General features: G+C 44.1%; 2 protein-coding genes across 6 annotated transcripts; both read right to left on the reverse strand.

Moving 5' to 3' along the window:
- Nucleotides 1-9: 9 nt before the first annotated feature.
- LOC145643230 (proliferation-associated protein 2G4-like) lies at nt 10-4,913 on the reverse strand. 2 transcript variants are annotated; one of them, XM_081709782.1, is made up of 13 exons: nt 4,738-4,911; nt 3,891-4,019; nt 3,662-3,767; nt 3,472-3,541; nt 3,239-3,331; nt 2,653-2,716; nt 2,496-2,574; nt 2,155-2,233; nt 1,936-2,069; nt 1,464-1,558; nt 1,133-1,260; nt 955-1,008; nt 10-841 (listed from the first exon to the last, which is right to left on the reverse strand). In XM_081709782.1, exons 1-13 carry the CDS (start codon nt 4,823-4,825, stop codon nt 776-778), a joined length of 1,185 nt encoding a protein of 394 aa, XP_081565908.1. In that variant the 5' UTR covers nt 4,826-4,911; the 3' UTR covers nt 10-775. The 2 variants fall into 2 exon arrangements, with proteins under 2 accessions (XP_081565908.1, XP_081565909.1); XM_081709783.1 differs by lacking the exons at nt 10-841; nt 955-1,008 and having other exon boundaries at nt 1,242-1,380; nt 4,738-4,913.
- A 142-nt stretch (nt 4,914-5,055) lies between these two features.
- LOC113581376 (erb-b2 receptor tyrosine kinase 3b) lies at nt 5,056-24,291 on the reverse strand. Of its 4 annotated transcripts, none has more exons than XM_027016472.2 (29): nt 23,696-24,291; nt 22,779-22,937; nt 19,353-19,504; nt 18,937-19,117; nt 17,742-17,867; nt 17,599-17,661; nt 17,336-17,454; nt 17,068-17,209; nt 16,462-16,575; nt 16,018-16,141; nt 15,710-15,783; nt 13,384-13,474; nt 12,275-12,486; nt 12,005-12,137; nt 11,767-11,860; nt 10,318-10,475; nt 10,096-10,149; nt 9,837-9,978; nt 9,370-9,489; nt 8,954-9,052; nt 8,413-8,598; nt 8,155-8,310; nt 7,941-8,016; nt 7,666-7,812; nt 7,476-7,573; nt 7,218-7,388; nt 7,033-7,107; nt 6,591-6,852; nt 5,056-6,469 (listed from the first exon to the last, which is right to left on the reverse strand). In XM_027016472.2, exons 2-29 carry the CDS (start codon nt 22,855-22,857, stop codon nt 5,547-5,549), a joined length of 4,371 nt encoding a protein of 1,456 aa, XP_026872273.2. In that variant the 5' UTR covers nt 22,858-22,937; nt 23,696-24,291; the 3' UTR covers nt 5,056-5,546. The 4 variants fall into 4 exon arrangements, with proteins under 4 accessions (XP_026872273.2, XP_081565906.1, XP_081565905.1 ...); XM_081709780.1 differs by lacking the exon at nt 23,696-24,291 and adding an exon at nt 23,465-23,481; XM_081709779.1 differs by lacking the exon at nt 23,696-24,291 and having other exon boundaries at nt 22,779-23,225.
- Between the last annotated feature and the right edge of the window lie 593 nt (nt 24,292-24,884).

Raw genomic sequence — 24,884 nt, forward strand, 5'->3', positions numbered from 1 at the left:
ACTAGGTGCTAAATTGGCCAATTTCATTTATTCTTTTGACAATTATAGGAAAATGGCATGATCATTTTTGCTGTCAGGCTCAGACACAGCTCAACTGAAACTAAAACAACTGCCAAGTGCCGTACTCTATTGACAGGGAAAATTAAAATGACTAGTGAGTTCCAACCGACAGTAGCAACACCAGACTACATCACAATATAGTGAACATATCCACTGTTGTTGCACATTGCTGCAAAGCTCATACCAAAGTTGGAGCATTCGAACATCTAAATCCAAACTATAACATCAACTCATCACAAAAGGAAATCGGAATATTCCAAACCGGAGTCTCAGGTATAAAATAATCATTGGCACACTGCAGTGACGATACTTCAACGGTGCTGCCACTTTGCTTTTATTTTCTGTGATTGGTTTTACAGTGACAGTTTGTAAAAAGAGAGGGGCAAACCCCCCACCCCACCCCCCAACCCCCAAACACATGCCTCCTGTAAACACAGGCAGTTAGGTTGTATCTAGCGCCTGTTCACCTGCAACTACCACTAGCCCATCACAAGGACGTTCAGACCGCATGCCGTTTGGGCTTGCATGGATGACATGTAGCCCAGAGCAGTCTTTCGTAGCTAACTCGGAGGCATGTAGACAGACAGAAGGCTAGGCTGGAAGGCTTCTCAGTGGGGCATGGCGGGACTCGCTTTGAAGGTTCTGTACTTTGGGTCATTTGGAGGACATCTCTCTTGTCGGTCAGTATAGCTGATGAAAGGGGGCAGGGGAGGATCTACTTGGCAGTCTCGTTCTCCACCTCCATCGGCTGTCCTGTTGCATTTTCTACCGTCTTCGTTGCCTGGGAACAAATAGTCACAGGTGTAACGGTGTTCCAAAATACAAAAAAAAAAAAAAATTATTAATTAAGTACGCAAGTTCTGGTATGGATTTCAAACCGAAAAGAGAACCAACCTTCTTTTTCTTTTTCTTTTGTGCTTTCCGGCTGGCAGAGCTTTGCAACAAGGCCTGCAAACAGAGGCCCCAGAGATCAACCAAAAATAACCAGACGCATTCATTTTATTACCAAAGAAACAAAAATTATGAAAGCGGTCAAGAGGTCAGAACTGCAGCAGCTTCCATCCCATCTTACCTTCAGCTCGGGGTCCTGCACCTCGTACTCGGACTTGTAGAGGTCCGGCTCGAAGGATCCTCCAGTGATCCGCAGGGGCCCATTGGCCATGAGCAGCACGGTGAATTTAAACTGCGCAACATACTCGCCTGAGGAGAGAGAGGATGACTTAGGTGGAAGGAAACGAACCACAGAGCATGTCGCTAGCATCAGCGTTGGTCCAGAGGCATCCAGCGGTCAGCATGCGGCTGTGAAAGCCTGACTTGGCCCTGTGCAGATTAATGCACTTAGGTTTGGTTTGCCTTTCTGTGAATGACCCAGTGTGAAGTGCATGGGTGTGCTGATGACGTACCTTCCTTCTCGTGCAGCACGTTGAAGGGCTGCAGCAGCTCGTGCTTGGCACACTCAACTACGCCCATACGAGCCTTGCTCTCATCCTCAAATGCCCTGAGGGAGGGCAAAAAGATATGTGTAAGAGAACATGGGATGACCAGAGAGTGGGCTGTCAATCACAAAAGGTGACAAATGATGTAGAACAAATAAATCAGATTTATTTGCACATTTATTTGCGCACTAATTGCAAATAAAAGCTGCCCTTGGATGAATGTGACCTAACTCAGCTTCAGATTTTGTGTAACGATTTCCAAAAATATTTTGACTACACAGAGCTGAGCCATTCTAGAAATATCCACAGGGTGGGGCTATTACAGAGGATGCCATACAGTGTTCGTGGCAAAATGCTGTCCCAGACTGATGCATTTTGCTGTATAGTTCAACATCTTTACTGCGAGACATCTGAAAACGTCATTAAAGCCCAACTTTACCTGAGGGTGAAGGGCATGGCATCAAAGCGTCTCTCTACCTCACTAAAAAATATTCTTGAAGTTTTCATCTTTAGCCCATACTGCTTGCTCGGGTCTCGCTTGTAGACAGTGGTCCTCTGGCCTGAGTCTTTAGCCTAGTTGTCAGGGAATATTGTAGAACACTGAGATTATGCAGAGGTTTATACAATATGCAAAAGCTGAGAGCAAGTTGGTGCTCACTTTTCCCTCGCCTGTGCTGATCAGCACATCCACAGCATACACCTCGTGCACGTCAAACTCAGCCTTCTCGTGGTCCTTCCTGAACAAGGGGTGAATGACTCCAAGTCAACTCTACACTTGCACAAACAGTGCCATGGCCACACCGGTGACATGCTTTAGTTTGCAAGACGCAAACTACTTCTTGCATCCGATTAGCAACATCAGTGTGGCAAATTCTATTCGGAACCAACTGCTCTTGCAAAGAATCGTGAGCTATAGGATTCCGCTAGCTACATGTACCCTATGGTAGCTATAGGAATAATATTACGGTAACCATGCGTGGGTTGCCTATGCCTCCTGACCTCTGCTGGTCCGTGGGGTTCTGGATAATGGTCTTCTCTCCGTCAATGACATGCTGCTTCAGCTGATGGGACAGCATACCTGCAGAGAGACAGGAGTGGCAGTGGTGAGACCAAGGAGCCATATGGTCCAAGGTGCGCTTACTGCCGTGTGCCTCACCTTCGATGGCCATGCATTTGAAGGACTGAGCAATCTTGTCCCAAGCTTCTGTGACCTGCGTGTTCTGAAACGAAAGCAGAAAACAAGCTATCAGTCTGACTGAGAACAACCACTCAGGAGACACACACCAATACAGCACCTGTCAGCTCATCCAAACTCTATGAATTAGAATAAAAGGAAAAAAATAAAAGGTTACTTTATTTCAGGAAAAGAAATTAGCTTATGTTCCTCCTGCTATTTTTTTTTGCCCCAAGGAAGCATTAGTCAAGGTCAGAATCATTAATAAAGTAATTACAAAAGGGATGTTCAGAAACTGACCTATTCAACCAACACCACTCAGGCAGCAAGCGTTTCCTTTATTAGTAAAGAGTTAAAATTCATCGAGCGCCAATAAAACAGGCTTTGTTTGTCCAGATGTGCCATTTCTCCTCAATATGGGATCACAAGCAACCCCTTAATTATCAGGTATCAGACAGCCTAAATACTTATCATCTAGATTCAATCTCTCACATGAGGCACGAACTGGTCCCAGGTCTGCAGCTCTAAGTCCCATCACACCGCAACACCCCTGCTGACACACACATACCTGATTCCCAGGCTTAACCAGCCTCAGAGCTGCTTCAGCACAGAGATGAGCTGCTTTGATCACATCGGCTGTCCTCCCAGTTACTGGAGTGTCCTGTCAGAAGAGCCAGATGTGAACACATTAAAAGTGTCATGGTTATTGGGATTGGACAGTCATGTGGCTTACAGTCAAAACAACACCAAGACACTCATTTAAGTGTGTTATATGCACAAAGTCCATATAGAGTGACTAACCTTGGTAGCACCAACCACAAGACTGTGTGCTACATTGGAGATGAAGCCATCCACATGAACTCCAAGATCACTTCAGAGAGAAACAGACACAGTGACCAGGGCAGGGAACATTAGGGTAACCCGACTCATTAAAATAGAACAGACTACAAATACAGAAGGAATCCAGAAAGGAAGGTAGTGCAAGTATTACATTTTAACTAAGTCGCCGTCTTGTAGCGTATAGTCAGGGTCACTCTTCAGAGGTGAGAAGTGACACACACAGTTGTTGACGGACACGCATGTGGGGAAGGCGATCCCTGTGACAGAGACACACACACACACACACACACACACACACACACACACACCTTGAAAACCACCAACTTTTCCATGAAATGTCACCCGAGCTGATCTATGTACGGCGGTACTGTCATATCTACCTTTCTTTATTTCCTTCTCCTTTTTGAACACTTTGCTGGTCTCGGCGGCAATGAAGGCGTCCCCTTTATCGCACAAGTCAAGCACGGAAACGCCGGGCTTCGCTGCCTCCGCCACTGCCCGCAAAGCCTCTGGGAAAGAAGAGCCGAACAAGCAATTGCAGTCGAGCAAAAAGCAAAAGCATTTTAAATATACCCGCTGCCAGCACTGCACCAGGCGATGAGATACGAAGCTAACCCCCGTTCAGTGACTCCCGTTCTCGTCGGCGTTACACACGCTTTAACCGAACAAGGTTACCACTACTACCACAGCAACGCTAGCCAGCTAGCCGACCAGCTAGGCATGGACGCGGAACTCCCACTTTGTTCACTGCCCAATTAGTGCATTAAGCAATTGCATTTCTCAAGCGAGTTTAAATTACATACAGCTGACCACTACAGCACGTTAATACTCTGCACAGAGCGTGATTAGCTTGTACTGCCGTCCGGCGGGCAGCTCGCGCTTCACGTGCACGTAGGCTGTCGCGCGCCATGGCATGCGCGGCTGAACTGCAGCTATACATAGCTGGTATTAACGTGCTAGCTAGCCATTTTAAAAGCAAATTTTACAAGCTCCCAGCAAACGTGTAAACGGCGTTGTTTACTCCAAGAAATATATTTGTTTTACCTGCAATAGTAGTGAATTCTTAAAATAAAGTGACAATATATTTTTCCTACTAAACTCCCTTATCGGCATCAGACTGAGATACACATGGCCGCACAGAAGCTACATACCTAGCCGGCTAGCTAAATGACACTAGGATTTGGACTACGATGATTACCTTAACATGAAACGTTCAGGCACACTTACGATTTGCTATATCAGCACCCATTTTATATTTGGTGACGACCAAGTCGTCAGCAATAGTCTGCTCCTGCTGATCGTCGTCTCCTGACATTTTTTTTTTCAGTCGGCAAACGTATAGCGGTGAACTTTTTCTCTCGGTTGTAACCACGCTAGTTCCACACTACCAGAGCCTGTCTAAAGCTCCAAGATGGCCGCGCGCAGCACACATTTTCAAAATAAAAGTTCCAATCGGTTAGAAAGTGGTCAACGGTTAGTAGCGAATATTGCCTTATTTATTTTGACCGTTTATTAAGAAAAACACAACACTGGGATACCATGATGTCAGATTAGTAACGTGTTTATTACAGAACCACAGTATATGTGGACATTCAGATTTTTTACTTTTATATGTCAATTCCCCCCACCCTTCGGAACAATATGGTTGATGGCCTACACGTTGTCTTATTAAACATTATTTTATTGACAGATTCACACAGTATACAGAAAATAGACAATTTTTTTCCCCCAACACTAGGAAACACTGGCTTGCATATAAAACACATACACAAACACTGAATTTTTTGAAAAACTTCAAAACAACTGACCTTCACGCTCATGATCAGCCCATCACACACACTACATCAGTTGGCTTGTTAACTGGCCATATTACTGACTACTGTCGTCTTCTTATTTATGGAAATTACTTTCACTTTTAGTGTTGGCACACTATTTCTATTGTCACTGTAGCTTGATGGCATTACCATAAATCATATTAAAGACCTGAGAAACCATGAGCAAACCAGTTGCTACAGTCCATCAACTCCTTCAATTTATTATGTACAAACAGCGTCTGATTTGTGAAACAGTCTGCTGTGCCAGTAGTCAGGGTTGTCAAATGAAGTGTTCCCTTTGTCATCCATCCCTGCACACACACCTCGGAAGGCCCTCAGTTTTGCTCCATGTAGCTCCTCTCCTGATGCAATCCTCCCCTTTGTCGGCATGTTCTGATACACCACCTGATCACCGCACATGTGAGCTCTCCCGCAAGCACCCATGTCCTCGTACTCATCCAGGTGACCATTAACAGCTGGCTCCCTGCCTGTCCTTTTGTTTGCATTGCCATTCAGTGCAGGTAGCTCGCAAGTGTTCTGGTAAATGGCGTCTTCATTTGGCTGTCTGTTCGCCTCACACTTGCTGTTCGATTTTTTGTCCTTCTCACCAGAGCTTCCCGTCCTCACCTCAGAGCCGCTCTGGGGCTGCTCTGGCTTTGGCTCTGTCCTGATGTCCATGTATTCATACTCTACCACGACTTGCTGGGGCAGAGCCTCCGCTATATCTGCACAGTCTTCAGACGTGCCTTCAGAAGGCTCTCTTTGCCCGTCTCTGGCTACTGGCACAGGTCTATCCTCGTGGGCTGCAGTATCTTCATTGTGAGCGTCGTTGCACTCGACCCTCTTTTGGGTATCAGCAGACCCAGAGACTTCCTCTGGTGAAAGGCTGGTACCGCAGGTCAGAGGATCAGTGCAGGAGGATTGCCTCAACAGTGAGGCGGGTACATCAGTGCTGTCTCTGGGTGGGCAGGGGAGCATGGTGAGCTGTGTGTTCATCAGTTCATATTCTTGTGAGGGGTTTGCAATGGGGACTAAGGGGGACAGATGATTCCAGGTGTTTTGCGGTGGTCTGCTTCGTGGAAGGCTATTTCCAGAACCAGCCTTCAGCATTCTGACTCCAGAGCCAGGTTCCAAAACCAGGGCATCTACAAAAAAAAGACACAAGTTAAAAAAACAAGACAGCTCAGAGAAGTAGAGCATAGACCACAATTTTTTTTTTTACTGCATATCTATCACTTTCCAAGCACAACAATGAGGTGGCGTCACCTCTTTCCGAGCTGTGGATGCTCTGGGGCAGGACATATCCATCAGGGTCCTCTTCAGATGCTTCCGTGCCAGGTGAGAAGGGGACAGATCCCACAGACGTGCAGTTGGATATGTATGCGCTGTCAATTCGACTGCGACCCCTGCGCAAGCTTCCTGTCTGAGAGGTGATGTCGCTCATCTCCAAGTCAGCCATGGTGCTCCTTCCCTCTGAGCTTTCAGAGGCAGTCCTGGTCGATCCCAGACGTTTCCTTTGGGCCCACAGCTGCACAGCACAGGCTCAGCACTTACTTACTGTAGCACTAGAATCATGACTTGGACTGCAACAGCTTTTTTAACCACAGTTTTCTCAACAGCACACATGGACAGGTCTCAGACCACAGTCAATGCTTATTTTGATAAAATAAAGTATCAAGAGTGAAATACACAATGTATAGCTGCTGACCTGTCTGGAGTGATCCCCAGGACTTGGGGTCATGGGCAGATACCCCACTGGTACAGAATGACCTGAACTACTCTGCTGGGTGAGGAAAAAAAAAGAGAATTTGTTTTAAAAACACCAAACAGATCTTCAACTTGCTCTGATCTCCTAAAATGCAGACAAGCAGTCAGAATGAACGGATGTCCCACCCTATAGGAGCCGATTCGCAGGCGGGAGTGACTCCTTGATGGTGATAGGTGGAGTGGAGGAGTGGCAAGCCCATCATCCAATACCTCCTCATCATCACTCTCTAGGTGTACCTCTGCCAGCTTGAGTTCTCGTGGAAGGCTTTCATCTGGCACCGCTCTATTTCGTTCATTCTGCGTTGGGTTGAGAGACATGCTGCAGTCATTTGGCTCCATTGCAAAATGTCTAATGGCTGCTTCAAAGTGTCAAAATATTCTCACTTTCACAACGAGGTAACGGGGTGGATCCCTTGCCATTCTTGTGAACTCATTAGCCAACTCTTTGAAGGTTGGCCTAATGTTCTCATCAATCATCCAGCCTGAAAAGAAATGGATTAAAAAGACATAAACCAGTGCTCAGGAACTATAAAAGAATCCACGCTGGTTTCAGGTCAAACTCCATGTGACCTACACTTAACCATGACCATATAGACGTCGATTGTGCAGATCTGAGGCTGGGCCAGCCTCTCTCCCTTCTCCAACAGACCAGGCACATCGTGGGGATGCATGGCTGCGTAAGGCTCTGCCCCATTCGACATCATCTCCCACACGGTCACACCTTCAGCAGGACAGTGAGGGAGAGGAGAGATGAGAGCAGGCCTGATCATACAGATATGGAGCTAAATAAGGGTATTAGATGTATAATGTGTAGTGGTCTAACCCTTAGACACAAGTACCATGTCTTACCGTAACTCCAGACATCACTCTGGTGACTGTATCTCCTGAACAGGATGCTCTCTAATGCCATCCATTTTATTGGATTCTAAGTGCAAGATGAGGACCGGCTGATTGTAAGCTGTCATCAGTAATTATCCTGCTTTTTTATTGTTTAATAGGATTTCCATCTTATTTTCTACAGTCCTCTTTATGAAACCATGTGCTACTGTGGATGAGTAAATACCTTGTGTTCACAGTAGACATACTTCTTATCATCAGGATAGAGCAGGTCTGCAACCCCAAAGTCTGAGATCTGCACAATGTAGTCACTCTTCAGCAGAACGTTGCGAGCGGCGAGGTTCCTATGGACCATGCGGTGCTCTTCCAGATAGAACATCCCCTACGCACACGTTCAGATGGACACACACGGAAATGTTCAAAGCCCTTTCAGACATTCCAGCCAGTGCAAGAGGTCGAGCTCTGGCGTGCCTCAGCGCCTCACCTTGGCTATCTGCACGCACCAGTTGAGGAGCCGCTGTGGATCCAGGCTGTGGGCGTTCTGGCGGAGGTGCTGCAGGAGGGAGCCCTGTGTGCTCAGCTGAGTGACCAGCTGTAGGCTGGGCCCGGGACACATGCCCAGAAGACGAACTATATACGGGTGATCCAGGCTGCCCATGGCCAGCATGTGCTGTGCACAGTCAGGTGGTGAGAGAGGGGTTAGTATCAGTGTCACTGTACTGGCACATGCTGCTGCTACATCGTACATAACGTGACATACAAACACAACAAAGAAGACAGAGCTTTTAGTACCAGGTACTAGGAATTTTCAAAAATATGACATGAAAGTTTCCCTTCTGAAGAAGTTTAAGAATCTAGAAAATCTTCTTATGTTACATAGGATTGTTCCATGAGAACAACTAGCAGAAGCATTAAGAAAAGAGTGAGATTTCCAAAAAAGGGATTTGATTTAAAAAAATTAAGAAACAGTTCTAACTAGAACCTATTTGCTGTGGTTGAGTAAAGTATATGGGAGTGTATCTCACGTCTGTGATTTCAGTAAAGGTCTGGCGTCCACTGCGGTCTTGTATGGTCTTTATAGCAACAGGTATCTTCACAGAGTCCCCTTCAGGAATCCAGACACCCTGAGGACAAGCAAAAGTTTGGGTTCAAAGCCAGACCACACACTGATGTCATGTACCATTGAGCAAAGGTGTAACACGAGATTACATGGTCCAGAGTAATCTCCAATTACATGATTCAGAGTATAATAAAACACACTGATACAGTGGAGCCTATGTGGGATTAGACTGTACTTTGCCTATCTACTGTAAAAAACCATGCCTTGCAAAACAGCTTCCATTGTGTAATCTACTGCCAGAAACCTAATCACGTGCAGTAAAAGACACGTATTTTTTATTGATGGTGTGTGTGAAAAAGACAGACATGGGGGCATGCAGACCTTGTGTACAGTGCCAAAGACTCCGGAGCCCAGGGGTTTGCTCTTTCGCAGTTCAGAAGCTCTCAGGACGCGAGCGTGAACCTTTGTGCCCTTTTCGCCTGGATCCAGTGGCTCTATGCTCTATAGAAGGAGAGCAGCCCAGACAGCAGGCAAGAAGGAAGGTCAGCCTCTAGCTTTCTTCTATACATGTGCGTAAAAGTTCAAATGTGCTGAGTAACAGGTCTGCCAAACATTCTGACATTTGCCAAATTATGATTACTTTGTTGCAAAGGATTGATGTAAACTTTCTTTAGATTTCAGGACACAATTCTCTGGATTACTCAAATGAACCCTATAATGAAAAACAATTGTAAGCAAGATCACTTTCTGCATATGCTTTAACAGATGATTAGAACCCTTTTATTTAGATAAACTGAGGTGTGCTTTGTCAGTATGTGACCGGGTCCAGCTGTGTTGTGGTCGCTCACCTCACCGCTCTCCAGATATCTCCTGAGGGCTCTCTTGCGGCGGATGGCTAGGCCTCTGTGGTACAGCAGTGAGAGGACCACCACCGCCAGACACACGATGAGGCCGGCAAGCACTCCAAACACTATCACTGCAACAGCAGGACTGCAGCAAGGCAGGCCATGACAGCCAGGGAGAAGCAGAAGACCAGAGATATGAAGGAAATGTAAAGCAACATGGGTTTGGCAGATTCTTTTGTCCCCAGCAGAGGGAGCTACTCACCTGTGCTCAGCTCTGTCAGAGTCTACACAATCTCTCAGAGTTGGGCCATTACATCTTAAAGAAAAGCACAGCAAATCATGTACAGGCATAGAAACATGTAGATTCAATCTATATAACTAACAAAGCAACACTCGGTATAGCTTTTATACTATTTGAAAGTATTTGGGAAACGCACGTGTACACACACACACACACACACACACACACACACACACAGCTTACCCCCTTGTACAGTTGGGGTGGCAGGGCTTACAATGCCCTGTGGCATTGGGGTATTTAAAGATGGCTTGCCCTCTCTCCCCATTTAAGCCATTAGGACAGGCGGACACACAGTGAGGGCCATCCATAAGGTTAGAACATGCCACACACTCGTCTGCGCCCTTACAGAGAGAGAGGGGGGGGGAGGGGGGGCCATGAGGCGGTGACAGAAGACAGCAGTGATGAGTAATTCACAGAACAATCTGTCAGACCAGCACTGAGGTAAACAGCTAAAACAGAAGACCATGAAATTCAGCCAATGTCTTAGTAATGCCTTATTATGTAATAAGCACATCAAAAGCCAAGAAGCAGCAAAGCCAGTCTGGCAGCTTTACGGTGACAGGCACTGAACAGAGATAAAATGTTTTGCAGAATTATTTGTCCACCTTGTTTACAACATTGTCATTTTAGTCGTCTTCCGCCTTACAAAATTGCTCTTCCTCCTCTGTTTCACGACCGCCATCATCGTCAGTTAATAAACAGAGACATTCATTTCAGATCATGGCCTGAACTTTGCTCTGGTTCAGTCTGAAGGCTCATTTCATTAAGTGAACATGTTTACAGTCCAAACAAAGAACAGGTGACCACTAATTGTGAAGGAAACAGCACACAGCATATCGTGGATCTAAACAGTGGAAAATCCACAGCCCTTTGGCGTGAGATGAATAAAAATTATGACCACCACATCAAAGGGGAAATGAAGGAGGTCTTATTTCATCAACCAGATGGGGACAAAAATGGCTTGTTTAGTTTCACTACTGGTGTGATTATGTTACAGCTGTCACCTTCTAACACTTCTAGTACCATTTAAAGAAATCTGCAGTGTTGTTGACATAATGAATTTGGGCCAGAATGTATGCGTACATTGTGATGTCAGGTAGGGGGGTTAGGAACTAAACAATGGATGGTTCTTTGTGCTCCACACAGGTAATTTATGAAATGTTTGACAGGCAAATAATTAAATAATGATAATAAAGCATGAATGTAATTGCTAGGGAAAGTAAGACAAAGAGACGGCACTCGCCCACAAACATTTTCCCTCAGTTGACACGTTCAACATCTTGTTAATACGCTTTGCTAGCGATCATTATTGTTATTGATATAAATCTATTAATCTTGATTATTTATTACAAAATTGACTGATTTCTTTATCAATATACTATTATTATTATTGTTATTTTTTATTATTATTTCTTTTTATTATAATTATTACTGACAACACCACAGCTTTTGCAATACTGCATTAAATATGGTCACATCAATAAAGCTATCTTGAATTAAAATGAAATTTATAGAACTGAATGGGGGGGGGGATAGGTATGGTTTTTTGAATGGGGAGAGAGTGTGAGCATGAGAGAGAGAGAGAGAGAGAGAGAGAGAGAGACAGACACAGACACAGGTAGGGTTTTATACCTCTCCCCTGCACGTTGCTCTCCCTTGCTGTGGTAGACACTCAGTGTGACAAGCACCACATTCCCCATCAAACTTTGCAAACTCCCGCGGCTCTCTGTTAACACACATGCACGCACGCACGCACCCACACGCACACCCACACGCACACCCTTACAAGAGAAATCCAGAGACACAAAATCTATCTATATGTATGCATTACACAGGCAGAATTCCATTAACATTAAGCCCACAGACTGACCCAGTGTGGATGTTACACTGAGCCACGCAGGTGCCATGGCGACTGTGATTCCTGCAAGACAGACACTGCTCTGGTCCAGGGCCCCAGCAGCCTGCATTAGAGCAGAGTGGATCACACACACAACCCTCTGCCTCTGTGGAGAGAGAGAGAGAGCGCGAGACAGACACACACACACACAGTTAAGTACAGTCAATTAGCTCTAAAATAATAGAATACTGTTCATGCATGTGTAAAGTGTTGCATGGAATGGTGCTCTACAGTATTTCCTACCACACTCGCTCTGGGGTTTGTTGTACTTGATGTCATTGTTTCGCCTGCGCTGGCGGCGGGCACTTGTGAAGACCTGTGTCCAGTCCACAGTGTGATGGTAACACAGGTTAGTGTTATTGCTGATGTACACACTACCATCACTGATCTCTCGCAGAGACCGCAAGCCGAGAGATGTAAGGGTGTCCACTTTCATTACCAGCAGAGAGAAGGGCCTGAGAAAGGAGGGAAAGAGAGAGAGAGAGAGAGAGGGATATAAATAAATGTGAAAAAGGGAGAAATAGAGGGAGAGAGAGGCAGAATCATGGGAAAGTGGAGCGGAGGATAACGCATGCAGACACCCTGAGTGACTTCACCAGATGAAATGTATGCTGCACCTCTCGGAATGGATTTCGTAGGCCTCTCTTCTTGGCAGCCAACCAGCCGCTGCAGGCCGCCCGTTTGTGGCCTGCCCGAGCTACAAGCCTGAACCCCTGCTCATACGTGCTCTGCTAATTTCTCAGTCATATTTCGCAACCCATCCAAGGCACCTTTCACACTACTGTCAATTCAGTAGCACCCAAAAAAGAAAAATGAGGAAGAGAGGAAAAATGACACCCGTGTGTTTGCATGCGTGTGATGGGGTGTCCGTGTGTGTGGGAGACTGAGAGAGAGAGCAAGAGAAAGAAAGACAAAGGGAAATTCTAGATCGTTCCATTGCCATGCAGTTCTAGCGTTTAGAGGTGTTTACTTGGGTTACATACCTCTTAGTGCTGTTGTGGGTACACAGTTAGGGACAGTGGACATGATGGGACGGGATGGGGGGGGGGCGACACACAAACACAGATACACAAAAAGAACACTGATGAGCCACATGCACAGACTGTAGAACACTGGTGGTCTAAAAGGCCTGTCAGACTAGTAGCATTAGCAAGCAGCCGTATACAGAGGCGCATAAACAGCATGATCTTAGAGACACAGGAGAAAAGCACTGGGGTGCGATACATGGAACAAACACAGCTCAATGTAAACATGGCTGATGTTGGAAAAGCACAGATCTCAAACGAACACACACTCACACACACTCACACACACACTCACACACACTCACACACACTCTCTCTCTCTCTTACGGTTGGAGGGACCTTCCACGTATAGTGGTGAGGTTGGAGAAAATAGACAGATTACTGAGCTCCGCTGGCCAAGACTGGATATTTAAAATTCCTGCAGTACACACAAACGCAAAATCAGAAAAAAAAAAAAATCAGTTAATATTTTGTTAATATTGTACAGAAGAATATCACAGTAAAGTAGTTCCCAGGAAAGAAATATCAAAGGAATTTTCTATCCTGGCTGAATGCAGACTTACTGAAATTGACGGAGAGGGATTGTGAGTTAAATTTCTAAACTGCATATTGATAAACATAAATTTACAGTGTTATACAATAAAGATACTAAAGAATTCAAAAAGGCCAAAGCTAAATTTTTATTAATATTTTTCTTGATGCTAGTGTCAGTACTAAATAAATTTTGGAGCATATTAAAAAAAACTAGGTGTTAAGCACAAAGTATCATCAACACAATTACAGTTGAAATTGAATATTAGCTTATTACAAGAACCAGTATAAATTGTTGAAGCTTTGAACAAACCCTTTATTGAGAGTAATAGTGGATGCTTCTAAACCCATGTTCAGTAACATCCCTGAGTCTGAAGTCATAAGGAGAATTAATTTACTTCATACCACTAAAGCCAAAGATTGTTATGGTATGGTATGGTAACTCTATAACGTTTAATGCTTTAAATAAGTCCCTGGCTTCATGCAGTACAAATATCAGCCTTTCAATCTTCCAAGTTGTTTTTTTTTTTTTTCCAGATACATGGAAACCCTCTATTGTATTAACAAGGCAGGCAATCATCAGCATTTTGTCTGTTGAATGCAAAGTGGCAGAGAAGTGGTTGTAAGAGCTAACAGATTCTTATTTGAATAATAGTTCTTGCATCTTACACTATAAGCAAGTTAGATTTTAGATTCAATGCTCAACACAGAACAGCTACCTGTCTCTTTCTGGAAAAGATTAAATTGGTGGTTGATGGGGGTGAAAGGCTTTGACACAGTAAATCAGAGAGTATTTATTGATAAACTACTTTCCTTAAATTACCTTAAATAGATAAAATCATAATTAAAAGAACAAAAACACAATATGTGAAGGTTCATGATCATAATTCCACTATTCTTAACACCACAAATGGTGTCCCTCATTGGTATACACTTGGACCCTTTTGGTTTGCCTTGTTCAACTATAGGCTGATGTGATTTATGTGCATACCGGCAGAAAACAGTAAGCTGCTCCCATATTTACTAGTGCAATGAGCTATAGAACGACATGACTAAATCAGTCATGTCTTAAAGCTAAATGTAACCAAAACTGTTGGCATGTTTTTTAATGGTCATGCACTACTCCAAAGCCAGATATAACGATATCATCGCAAAAGCTGCAAGTTGTGACTGGGTTTAAGTATCTGGTTGTCTGGATTCATTCTAATCTTTCTTTGCCAAAAATATGCCAAAGAGTTTGGTTTAATGCAAGTAGTTTGAGCTCTGTGACTGTTGTATTAATATAATATGATATATATATATATATGTCATGATCATTCCACATTTTACATATTGTCTGACAATTTAATCCAAGGGTTACACAAATTTACATTGAAGCAACTTGAAATTTTTGATCAGACATTCAGCAGTTTTCACAGCTGGCAAATCTTAAATATACACTTCTGAGTTGGGAAAAGCTACTTTAAAATGTTAATCTTCTTTAAAGATCATATCTTGTATTAAAGATATTACACAATATCCCTCCCCCGCCCTTAAAACGTTTATCATCATGTACAGAACAAACACTTAGGTTACCAGAGGTAGTACAAAAGGAGATCGTATCATTCCTATTCAAAGAAGTTCTTGTATTCAGTCACCGTTTCCTGTAACAGCATCTAAAGACTGTAACTTGCTTCCAGTTCATATTAAAGAAATATTCTCTTACTGGTCAGCTGAAGCTTTGGCTTATTAACAAATATGTGAACATGAGAATATTAGCTGCCTGCTGACCCTCCTCAGTTTTTTATGTAGCGTTGTCATTTAATTATGGTTGTGTTACATTTTACTGTACTGGTTTGGATAGTCTGTATGAATTATCTGTATGTGTCATTTGGGATAAATTTTTTGATTGTTTTAGGTTGCCATTTTGAGAACTGGCCAGGGACAACAGTTGAAAAGTAGCCGCAGGGCTAACTCTGGCTCATTTACAGTATTCTCTTCTGTTGATTATTGAAGAGATAAAATAAAAATAAATACAAATAAAACATAATACCACAATACGTGAAATATACCACACTTTTAAAATAAAATATAATAGCATAGTGCACACCCAGTTTAGTGTTATGTAGTGTGGTATTTGTACCTGTTATTTCTCTTACAGTACTGAAGACTTTGAGCTTCTGGGGATCCAGTGGTGGTATTTTATTATAGAAATCCCTGTAAAAATCAAAAGTGTGTAAAAATACTATAAACATAGTACCAGGGCATTCAATAAACTATCGCACCACATGATTTATCATTTTAACAATAGGCAGCCACCCTAGCCAGGACTCAAATCCAGGTCTTACAGGCGGTAAATGTGAACTCTGACCGCCAGACCACGAGCCAGAACCCTGGCTGTCATATTGCAGTTTTTATTATAAAAGAAGGAGAGTGGAGAGGAAAACTCACCCCTTAATGCCCGTGATGAGAAAATGTAGACTACCCTGGATCTCAGTGCAGTTAATGAAACTGTCAATGTTACTGGAGTCTACAGTCTGTCTGTGGGGCTTGTCAGGATCTGTCCCCTCACACACTGCAGAGTGAGAAATGATGAGAGGGAGGAGAAAATGAGGAGGAGAGAGGGGCACGCACGCACGCGCGCACGCACACACGCACGCACGCACGCACTCTATACTAGATTATACTAGGCCCTCTATACTAGATTATATCAGGCAAAGGGCTTGTGGAACATCAGGCCGGGTGTATGCAGTCTGCAGTGGGTGATGTGTGTGTACTGTCTTCTGTGAGCGGTGTGTGTGTGTGTGGTGTGTGTATAAAGTCTGCTGTGACTGGTGTGTGTGTGTGTGTGTGTGTGTGTGTGTGTATGCACTGTGGATGGTGGGGACCCGTCACCTTTTGGGCAGAGGCCATTGCAAAGCTCACATTGCTTTATTCCATTACTTTCGACCTCCATTTTATCAGGAGGGCAGCTACTCACGCATGCGCTGCCATCCACCACAAAATGATCTGTGTGATTGAGAGAGAGGGAGACCAGGGACAGAGGAAGGCTCACTTGAGTAAATCCTGTATTCAGAACATACAGTGGGCCACAGAGACTGAATGCATTATTGAAGCGTTTATATTCCTGTTACTGCCTTATCATGTGTGATGGTGCATGTCTGTCCAGTAATGCTACCATATAACTGCTTACCTCTGCTGCTCCACTACACATTGTAAAATCTTAAGTACTTAATTACACTTAAGGCAGCATTTGCCAAATGTTAGCACAGCTAATGAATTAAATGTAGTGGGGGCCAAATGGCATATTGCAAAAACAAACAGTCCACAATTATTAAAGCAGAAAATACTCCTTTATTGAGGGCACCAATTCCCTGACAGACACATTTCACAGCCATTGGAGCAAGCCAAACTGTACTCCATCCATACTCTGAGGGCCCCAAATGCCATTTTTGTCCGGTAGCTTGTGTTTGGGGTGTTCCGTGGGCTCTGCCTACTCACCGGGGCACTTGTGCATACAGACTGAGCCGTACTGGTACATCGCGTCTGGGTTGGGCTCCAGCTGGAACGTCTGCCTGTTGTAGATGAGCGGCTGGGGGCAGTGAGACACACACGCCCCTGAATGGTTCACGTGTTGGCACGCCTGAATGGGAGTGCACGCGCGTCAGTTCAGGAATGCTTTAGGGCCTCAATCGTCATCCTCCTCCATATCGTGTCGTGGCCGCTGCCCTTTCCCTTCAACTTTAGCTAGAACAGAGGCGACACTTACAAAGCAGTCGGTATTCAGAGGGCCTGTACAGCCTCCTGCACACTCGATGTCGCAACAGTCCTGCGGACTAGTCCCGAAACACCGTCCGTGGCACTGTGGCGCACACACCGTTTTCGTCACTGACAAGAGAAGTGAAAGCAATTAGTGACAAGCTGTAATAATGTCATCACTCGGGTACAACTACTTCAAATCGTATCTTATAGCATTTTGCTACAGATAACTGGTGCCATGAATTGCCAGGGTGTGACTGTGGATCTACTCACAGGTCTGACACTCCTCTTTGGTTGGACCCCAGCAGTAGTCTTTGCAGTCTGAATGGCACGGCCCTGCAGACAAAAAGACAGTCAACCCAACCAATACAGCAGCTGATATAACTCAGTGACCTCACCATCACACGCACACTCACCTTTTTGGCCATTATCGAAGATCTCAATACGGGCGCCGCCGTCTCTCATAATGTCCTGCCAGTTGATCCAGGGCGCGTAAGTTAGGTACTTATTATTAATAATCTGCACACCCCCTTTTAGGATCTCTATAGAAGGTAAACAACAGGCCATCAGGATTTCAAGCATTTGGGCCACTGTCAGCAGGAGACTTTGCAAGAGAAAAATAAAGTGATGAAGATCCCAAGGAAACTGCACTAGTAAATTCTGTAGGGAGGGAATATACAGTAAAGTGTAACCTTTTGTACTGTAACATTACTAGCAGCAAAAATAGTTACAGGGCAGAACCCTCCACACACACATTCAATGTTCCAAGTAAGAGAGAGTGAATCTGACAACTTGATTTTCATAGAATTCTTCGAAGGAGAGCATAAAACTGCAGTTATCTAAGACCACAATCTAAGACCAATATTCCATGGGCTATTGCCAGTAGTCCTGACTAGTCTCAACATGCTGCCCTTGCCAACCAGCCTGAAGTGTGCTGTGGGAATGGGGTGTTTCAAAACAAACAAACGTACACACACATACACACACACATACACATACACACATACACATACACAGTGTGTGCGAACTCTTTTATATTAATACTGCAGGTTGTGGGACTCCCTTTCCTGACACTACTCATGTGCAGTGAAGCACAAAGCTGAGTGTATGACTTCTAAGAACGTGTAATAGACTTCTACTGCTTAATTGTTGTTATTAATTAATTTTACTTATTTATTTTTTGCTTGTTTTGTTCCTGCTGTGATGTCAACCAGGTGAGTATGTGTTTCCTCTCTGAGTGTTGGTTCCTCTCAAGGTTTCTTCCTCATTCTCTAGGGAGTTTTTCCTTGCCACTGCCGCCCTTGGTTTGTTCACCGGGGGCTTGGACTTTGACATCCGCAATGCTGCTTTGTGACAATAGCTGTTGTAAAAACGCTATATAACTAAATGTGACTTTGATAAAAATGCTATCACTCCATAAATGAGAATGCAAAGCAGCTGTATGGAAAAGATTTGCCTCATTAACATTATTCTCAATCACCTCAAAGCGGTTGCTCCCTGAATCTACAACTCTCTCAGGTCCCTGAATCCATGAAGTGTCTCGGGGCTGACTTCAAGCTCGGCGGACCCTCTTCGCTCCCACCCTCATTCACTCCCCCCTTACCCCCATACCTGTTAGGTGTGTGAGACCCAGGTTGACCAGGCCATACTGGCCCTCGAAGTTGAGGAAGACAGACAGGGCCCAGGCCTTTTCGTAGAGGGTGCTGCCGCGGATCACCCGCAGCTGCTCCAGAGGCAGCCGGCTGAACTGGTTTGTGGTAATGAGGACGTAGCCTGTCACCTCCCGGATACTCTACAAGCAGAGGCAAACGCAGCGAGGGCCAGAGCGCCGAAATGTAGTTAAAGAAGCAGATGCAGCTGCCTTAATCTCTTCTCACGTCATGCAAATCACATGCACAAATCTTAACATTTACTTAAGACTTAAACATTAATCACACGATGACTCCCAGCATGCTTAACGTTTCAGACGTCCTACAGTTGTGCATGAATAAAATGTGCTGTAAATGAGGGACAAAAAGGTGTCTTACTCCTAGGAAAGAGAAATCAAAGTCATGCTCCATAAGGTTGATTTCCAGGTTGCCCAAGATGATCTCACAGCCAGTGTAGCGCTCCTTCAGGTTACTGTAGTGCTGGGCGTAGCTGTCTGTAAAACTGAGCCCATTCTTGGTTCCCAGGCAAACTGGCACAGACAGAAAAAAAACCCCTATGAACTTATGCCAATACATTGATCCAATTTTAAGGCACATAAACAACTATCTATCTATATATCTATAATCCAGTGCTCAGTTTTGTTTTGTTTTTTAATCTAATTGCTAGTTGGGCGGCATGAATAGAGGTGCAGTTGTAAACTGCTCTGCTGCAACTGGAGACTGGCATGATAAAAGGCCTGACGAGGGGAACACAGAGCCTTTGAAGTAGCACAAAGCTTCCTCTGCACACATACACATGCACACACAGACATACATACACACAAGGTCAGGGGCATGGAGAAAGGGGGGGTCAAAGGTGAAAGAGGTCACAGGACCGAAACAGGCCAGAGTTTGCAGTATAAGGACGCTTAATGTGCTCCAACAGCCATGATTTAGCGTGCAGGAGAGGAGGGGCCACAGCGGTGAGAAATAGCCACAATTGAGCACAGCAGCAGGGCCACTGGCCTGAGGGATCGCCAAGAGACTAGTCAGCACAAACCCTCACGCGCTCTGAAGGAGGGCGTAGCAGCACCTAGGACCCTGGCAAAGGTGGTGCAGAAGCGCTGCACTTCATACTATGGAACAGAACGCAGCCCACCTCCGCCATCAGTGAGGTGAACCAAACCACACCTCATTCTCCGCGCTAACTTCTGCCGAGCTGGCACACATCACAAGACCTCGCAATGGTTCCCCAGCTTGCACTGGAGAACCCCTACTGATAGTCCATGCGAGTTTACTACTCTCACTCATGTGAGTTTACGATCTTCATCACTACAAAGAAAAAGCTTTCAAATGCACCAAAAAGCTGCAAGATGCCTGTTGCAGAGGAGACCTTGTCAGGCAGACAGTGGCTGTGGTAGTGCATTAGGGCTCGTCATGCAGGCTCTGTGCACGGCTGTCTGCGGCAGGACTGGAGCTGTTGGCCCCAGAAGCCTAAATAGGCGATCCTAATAAACAACGCTTAGGATTGTCACATAGCTATAAATGTGTGCTCTGTTAACGTGTACTGGAGGGAGCGAGCGTGTGCGCGCGCAGGCGTGTGTCATCATGGCAGCGGACAATAGGGTAAGTGTGAGGGTGGCAGTCTATCAAGACAAGGAGGAGGGCCGGGCCACAAGAAGAGATAGAGGCAGCAGGCTGGAGGGGCCACTTTTTCCCTGCTCGAGAGGGCATTCCCTGCTACACCCCGTACACAGGCTCCACTGCACTGCACTCCATCTTTTTTCCTCCAAAAATTGTAATAATTTTTTCTATAACATAGTGAGTTTCTAGTGAAATGTGATGTTTCAGACAGAGGACCTTCATCATCGTACTTTTATATTATATATATATATATATATATATATATATATATATATATATATATATATGTGTGTGTGTGTGTGTGTGTGTGTGTGTGTGTGTATATATATATATTTTTTTTTTTTTATTTTTTTTTTTTTTTCATATTCATGGGTTTCAGATGTACTCATATTGTATATATGCATTCAGTTATCTACTCCAGAGTCAATATTAGTTCAGAGAGGGAGTGGAGACAGGACAGGAAACGATGCAGTCAATCTAGCAATCCACACTTCATATAGGCCAGAGGGAACTTGAAAGCTAAGAATCAGGGTACAGGGAAAAAAAGAGGTAAAGAGAGGGAGAATAAAAGAAAGGCAGAGGAATCATGGGAAAAAAGTCAACAAAATCCCAGATGAAGCACTGTTAGCAAACACAGTCTCTGCTATTGGGTGAACATACAATAAAACTGAGTCTGCTTTTGAATGCCCCAGGGACATAAATGACAGGTATAACCCAAAACAGGTGAGACATGTCTCCGGGTAGACTCACAAGAGAGCCGTCCATGAACTTCAAGCGAGCGGCTTGCTTCTTATTAAAAATAAGAGGCAATAATTGTGATGTTGGACCAGGAAAAAGATCAAATACAGTTCCTGTGTTTCTTCAATGTATTAAATGTAACACAGTAAAAACCTTTGTGACGAAAAAAGCAGAAACAAGCTCTTTGTGTGTAACTGTATCTTTCTTTTGACATCTGTACCTGCTGTTCCCATCAGACCAGACTGCTGAGCATCACTGAGCTCCTCTTTGGTAACAAACAAGCCTGTGACCTTTGCTGCCGTGATTGCGACATCAGATTCTGCTTTATGATAGGTGCAATAATGTAGGTTTGTCATTACACACATGTACTGTCACTGTGTCAGTGTTAGTGTGAAAAGTGTCTATCAGAGAAGTATGTGATGTATTAGTACAATTTGGGAACATTGATTATGTGACATGGTACAATTCAAGGGCATTGATTATGGTGTTTGAAATCCCACAACTAGTTTCAGAGGCAAAGGTCTAGGAGAAATAAAAATAGTGTTTTGTGTGTGAAAGGAAAAAGACAATTAAGGAGAGGTTGGGTTAATCATTCTGAACCTGTAGATATAGCCACCTGAACTGACTCACTCCTGGGTGGTACCACAAGTGAACCCTACAGCCTAGCCTGGTCATGCTTTTTATGGTACTGATTCATGTCATTACAAACTCTGAACAGAATAATACAGTGCCAAGTTGGCTTTCAAACTAAATTCTTCTATGGTGTTCATCATCAATGCTCTGTCCAAAACCTCCCTCTCTGAGTACCTTGTATATGTATTAGTATTTAATAGTCTAAATGATTGTTTTTAATAATCAGATCCCTGTTCAACATATTAGAATGATACCAGTTTCTAATTTCTGTTCAGAGGTAAAAGATGCGTTTTGTTTGAATAAGTTTACTAAGAGCAGGTGCAACATAAAAATTCCACAGATTCTCTAGATCATGAGTCAGAGCTAAAAATAACACTTGCCAACCTGTTCAACTCCAACACAGGTGAAAGAAGAAAAAAAACAGGGGCCAACCACGAGCCAAGGGGACATCCAAGGGGACAGGCATGACAAGGTTTTCTACCAACCACCCCAGTTTACATTCTGTCATCAATAATTCACGAACGGTCCACATAAATCTGCAATCTCCCATAACCCAGAATTAGCGCTTCTGAGCAGGGGTTCGAGTGTGAAAGAGGGAAGTCTCGGAATACGGATTAATCCACATTTAGGAACTAATCACCTCGAAATCTGCGGTATATTCGCACTGACGCTCAGAGATCACAACATTTGGTTACTTTCTTTCTTAAATGCAAACACTCCAGCCGTTTATCATCCGAAACAATTTATTTATTTATATATGGACAAACCGAGGTATGCTATCTATTTGTGCAAGATGACAATTAAACGTACCTTCTTGGGTTTGAAAAGTAGCCGGACGTAGAAAACCCAGGAGACACATCGCGCGAAGCGCGAGCACCTGCGGTCGCATCTCGTCTTGTCAATAAGGACGGGAGAGCGCACGTGGGAATAACCATGTGGGGTCGCGAAATCCAGGCGCTTCACTCGCTCCTTTACGGATAGGAAAAAAAACCCCAAAAAGTCCGTGAAAAAATCCAGTCCTCTTTTTTTGTTTCTTGAACAGCCAGTATGATTAAACGATACCGTTGTTCCCTAAACTGCTAAACCGACTTCTCCAACCGCTAAACAAGTCATTCGCGCCTTTCGATTTCGTTGTAGAGAACAAGCAGTGGCATGTGCTAGAGAATACAAGGAGAAATTGAACAAGTCATCTTTTCTTTTTTTCCTACTGGAGCGAGGCTGTGGACACCGTAAAGGTTTTGTAGGCATGCGAGATTGGAATTTGGGAGCGGAGACGAGCGAGAAGGAAGCTGCAGTTGAACCACTCCCTGAATGTAAACTACTGTTGAGGGCTGCATTTTGGTGGAACCCTTTGGTCTACGATATTAATGAATCACGGCGACAAACCTGTGCCCTTTCCTCGCAAGTAGGTGCCGACAAATTTTATGTGAGACTGTAGTTGGATTTTCAAATAGTGTAATTTAGTTAAACTTAGTAAAAAAAATTTTTTAACATACTCTCACGTGGAAAGAATCGATCCCATTCAAAGACGTCTTTGACATTTGACTTGCCATCCTTGAGATTTTACAGATAATCTTCCTCTTTTAAACTTAAAAGATTTGCTAAAAACATTTAAAGACGTCATTAGATATTATAAACAAGACGGCATGCAATAGAGTTATAAATCAGCAAGTATGGATTTCTTGAAGAAAAACTGCGACATTCAAAAGTAACTTCAGTTTACATACCTGCATCGCATACTTATGACGCACAGTTGCTTTCAGAAGGTTCAGATGCTCCGAGCAATTTCCGAACCCTAGGCACTATTAGTATATTAGAATTTTAGTGGGTCTTGGTGTATGAAACATTAATATCGATATTGGAATCTAACTTACGATATACTATCCAGGAGTAAGCATCATGAAATATGCCTCCCAAAGTGTATGAAAGGTCACTGAACTCGTGTTAAGTTAATAATTACAAATGGCCGGTGACCATGAAGGATTTATTAGAAACCTGAAAGAACATGGCTATGGTTTCCGTCTCCACTGAAGGAACAAGTCCAACTTGTCCCCCTGAAAGAATTCAAAATGTGAATAAAATGGCATAAAATGCACCTCTAATTGGTAACTCATGGAAAGTGGCTTTTGTGAACAGTATGGAATATATACACACCTAATAAAGAAATCTCATATGACATAAACTGATACGCTATCAAACAGTAAAGATTCCAAAGACTGACTAAACAAGAAACACCTTTAAAAAACAACCCTAGTTACAGCTGGAACCAGTCATGGTGTTTTGAAACCTTTTCCTTTCAACAGGGTGGTGTACACAGACGTGTCCCAGGGAAGCAAGCAGCACCCAGTCCTCTGCAGCTTCCTCTATAGTACAGTGAATCCCTGCGCACAGAGGGTCTGCATGGCCTTCTTGTTCACACTGAAGAGCATCATTGTGTTCCAACCATGTCAACTGCTAAATCCCCTCATTGATGCATATAGACCAGTGTGTCACAATAGGCACATTGTCAGGGGCCAAGCTGACTTCTGAACCCGGCCTGCAACATGTCTGACCACAACAAACTGGCCACTGTACAGCAAAGTGCACTGCAGCCTGCTGCTCAGATCCGAACACAGAGAGAGATTCTGCTTCTAAAAGGGACCAATGATAAGACATTATCACATTATTTTCCATTGCCACCAAATTGGGGCCTATAAATGCTCTGATGGCATCTTTCTAGCATTCTTGACACCTTAGAGAGAGAAGGGTAAACGGAGGCAGATGTGCTCAAAAGCCTTTTGCTTGAGACATTGGATAATCACTTTCGTTCTTATAAATTTTTGCTCTTTTGATTCTGAGACCTGTGCTATACTAACACATTCTCTCAGCTGGGAATGAAGCCACACCTCCCACGTCACGGGCATCTGGACTACATTT

Source organism: Electrophorus electricus, unplaced genomic scaffold (genome assembly GCF_041902795.1).
Source record: "Electrophorus electricus isolate QZ-2024a unplaced genomic scaffold, ASM4190279v1 Scaffold90, whole genome shotgun sequence".
Taxonomy (NCBI): Eukaryota; Metazoa; Chordata; class Actinopteri; order Gymnotiformes; family Gymnotidae; genus Electrophorus; species Electrophorus electricus.